The sequence below is a fragment of the Opisthorchis viverrini genome (assembly GCF_000715545.1).
Source record: "Opisthorchis viverrini unplaced genomic scaffold opera_v5_56, whole genome shotgun sequence".
Taxonomy (NCBI): Eukaryota; Metazoa; Platyhelminthes; class Trematoda; order Opisthorchiida; family Opisthorchiidae; genus Opisthorchis; species Opisthorchis viverrini.
Window position 1 is genome coordinate 1,016,449 of NW_008751713.1, and position 3,418 is coordinate 1,019,866.

Below are 3,418 nucleotides of genomic sequence, written 5' to 3' on the forward strand. Positions count from 1 at the left end.
AAGGCTTTCAAATAAGTCATGGCTGTACGGCAGTGAAGCATTGGTGTTGAGCACTGATGTCATGCTGTCGTTGATGATGATGATGATGATGAGGTGAATTCCTCTGTTGTTGAAAATCAATTCTTCACATTAAACCCGCCTCAGAAGGATAGTTAAAAAGCCCGAATGGAGTGATCAAAGGTAAGCTGGTCAGACCTTCAATAAAAAATGGTTCCCTCGAACCCTAATGTTAAATTCTGTTTGCGGTCGGACTTGGAAGATAACTGAAGGAAGAAGGAACTCCGCAAGTGTTGACAGTGCAGACAGGCCAACAGAACTCGAAAGCAAGGCAGAGAACGTATCAGGGAAAGTAAGCTGAACTTACCGCAGAGCGCAGACCCGAGTGTCCCACACAAAAGCTTCCGTCTCTGCGACGTCGTTGTTGATAACCTGGGATCCTCCTATGCAGTGCAGGTAATCAGGCTCAGAAGAGCAGTTATTCTGCCCGGATGTATCGACATTTTTCGTCCCAACATCTACGTTACTCTAAAATGAAACCAGAGAAGCACTTTTGTCATACACGGCTTGCGAAATTAAATAACTGATGTGTGGATAGGTCCTAGACTGTCGGCAACGGACGGCTGTTTGGTCGTAAGACATGTGCCCAAGCCATCCGCTGATGCCCGTCGTGGAAACGGAAGATGCGAGATAGCCTGATGAAATGCGATGATGCCTCACGTAAGTTGTGTCCCAGAACACATTATCCACGGCCTGAAACAAAAATCCACTAATCTAGATCGAGAAATGCTAAATTCATGTCAGTTTATGGTTATCAGGAGACCCATTTAAAGTAGTTCGCTGACTCCACTGTATTTGATAACATTTGAGATTTCTCGGTGCAGTACTAACTGACTACACCAACGGCCACCAGACGTCGGTGGTAGCTTGCCAGATCCACAACTGATACGATGAATTGTAAGGATAAGCGAACACCAGAGTAATTGTGGCTGCGGGTTTATGCCACTAAATGGTATTGGCTTTCATCAAATTGATATCATCCTGTCCGCTTTGTTATCTAAATTTGACGAAAGGAGACAAGTAAACCGTGGATTCCACTTGCGAATGTAAGAAAACAAAATACACTATGTGGTTGTTAATACACACCCACCTGCTGCTCATTCAGATTGCACGAAAATGTTTGGTCTGTATGGGGAACTATGAGCTTCGCTCCAAACAGATGTGGGGGGTAAGGAACGCCGATAGGCTGCATCGCCTGACAGAGCCAAAAGTCCAGACGCTCCACACAGGCCTGAGCCAGAAATGAGAGATCTGCTCGTCGTATAACGGTGATGCACAGCTAAAGAGACCAGAAAGTAATATCCATGACAGATTAGCTGGCTAGAAAAGGTGTAAGGAATTACATGAACTGACAAGAAAACCCTCGCGTATTTCCAGTGGATTAACAACAGAATAAAAACCAACAACTTCCACCGCAAAATGGCAACTCCAAAATATGAAAAGGATAATTCAGTGAGTCATAATTGAGCAGCTTACCTTCGTTGCTTTACTGCGAACTTGATCAGTTGACTCAAGAAGTATCCTATGAAAAAGCTGGTCAACAACCAGCAGGAGCAGCGGAGGAGTCAGTTCGAGTTTCTGGGATGCGAAGAAAAACGCCTGCGTAAGTTCGTTCGTAAAGCAGGGGGCGAAAACACAACTCCCATTATAGAGATTTGAAGACACTATTTCGGAGAACTATTGCCAGAAGTGCTAGTTGTAAAAGAGCCGTGCATCAGGAGGAACACACGTAAGCAATGTACACAGGCGCGGTAGCCTAACAGGGACAGCCGATAGTTATATCCATTTCGGCCTGCTGCCCAACCCACTGGCTGTTTCACTCAAAGCAGACTAAAATGAACACATACAAACATGTTAACTTCATTGAAGCCCAACCTAAATAAACCACTAAGCGTTAAAACTCTAGAAGATGGTCCTTAGAGTAATCCGTATGAAGTGCACCATAAATCATTGTGCATGTCTCACAAGGTCTCTCAAGGGTATTCCCGCTTCACTGAATTAAGTTTTCGAGGTTTATCAACTTCGTTTCACTATCAAGTGAACTCCCCGCTGGGTTTCTACACCATTACTTGTGGAAATAATTGTGAGCCAGCGAACGAATAAAACCCCAAAGAGGATCCCTAGAAATGTTATGAACTCCGGTTGAGGGAATGTTACGCCCCTTCACCGGAACTTAGCATCGAAACAGTACGGATGAGATGAAATAGAGGATTCATACCAAAATTCCTACAGCATCAAAATGCGAAATATTCAGTTATCCACGTGCGGGTTACCGACCTCTGGTTCGAATCTACTCTTAACGTTTGCGTCATTTCTGGTTACATTTGGGTGGTCTGATTGCACGTCAATCGATGTAACATGATTTCGGCACAAGGTTCAGTTTTACAAAAGCCACATACCATGGAGTGGCACCGTTTCCGAAATCGTTTGTTGCTATGCTTGACAAATGATAAAAATGGAATAATCCGTAGTCGAGAATGAATTTGAGAAAAGATGCACCCAAGAGGGTACATATAAGATCACTATCAACTTTCAAAACCGAAGTAAACTGAAATTCACGCACGAACAATACATCATTATGACAGGAGGATGACAAACATTACTCAAGTATGACAACGAGTGATCCACCAGTGGCAAGGTCAAACTACTGATGAAGAGGCAACTAACCTGGGAATCTAATGCGTCCAAAAAACACTCCAGGGTGGCCAAGGCGTGCTGCCGAATGCCACAGGAGACGTGGTGCAATAGACGAGTAACCGTTTGGATTTCTGTTGAAAACCAATCCGTTGCCGCCCCGCTGTACCAGAAGTAATGAGATGTCACAAACATTATACAGATGGGAGCAGAATAGTCAAGCACGGATGAGCACAAGAAAGACTACGAAAACTATGTGGAATTCACCTTAGAGAGAAATACCCGTTGAACACCAAGTTACTCCTGACCGTGTATGCCCCCACGAGACTACGAAATGAGATAGAAGATAAGACCCAAAATTCCTTCCAGAGAAAATCGATCACCGTACAATAATAAGATGAACCACCATGAAGAACCTCTTACTTAACAGAATCAACATCATCAGGTTGGCGAATAGAAATTTCATAAGCCTCATTAGACGAGGTGAAATAAACAGAACAATAACGCGTACTTAATGAGAAACTCACACACACCGAGGGAGACGCAATGCAGAAGTAAAAGTTCGCTATTGCTTATTCAGGTTGCTGAACTAACCTCCCTTACCACTAGTTCTAAATTTCATGAACAATAGAGGCCTCCTCGTCCGCCGAAAAAAGGGGTTTCATGTATATATATATATATATATATATATATATATATAAAGCACACCCACAAAATCGCCGAGATA

At 43.5% G+C, this 3,418-nt stretch overlaps 1 protein-coding gene across 1 annotated transcript in view; it reads right to left on the minus strand.

Annotated features, from left to right (window-relative positions):
- The window catches only part of T265_13336 (hypothetical protein), a gene marked incomplete at both ends in the record, with an annotated part of 59,000 nt that overhangs the window by 38,444 nt on the left and 17,138 nt on the right, over nucleotides 1-3,418 (minus strand). Inside the window, 2 exons of the mRNA XM_009168410.1 lie at nucleotides 365-525; nucleotides 1,148-1,336. Of these exons, the coding sequence (XP_009166674.1) occupies nucleotides 365-525; nucleotides 1,148-1,336 (350 nt within the window). The remainder of the gene's footprint in view (nucleotides 1-364; nucleotides 526-1,147; nucleotides 1,337-3,418) is intronic.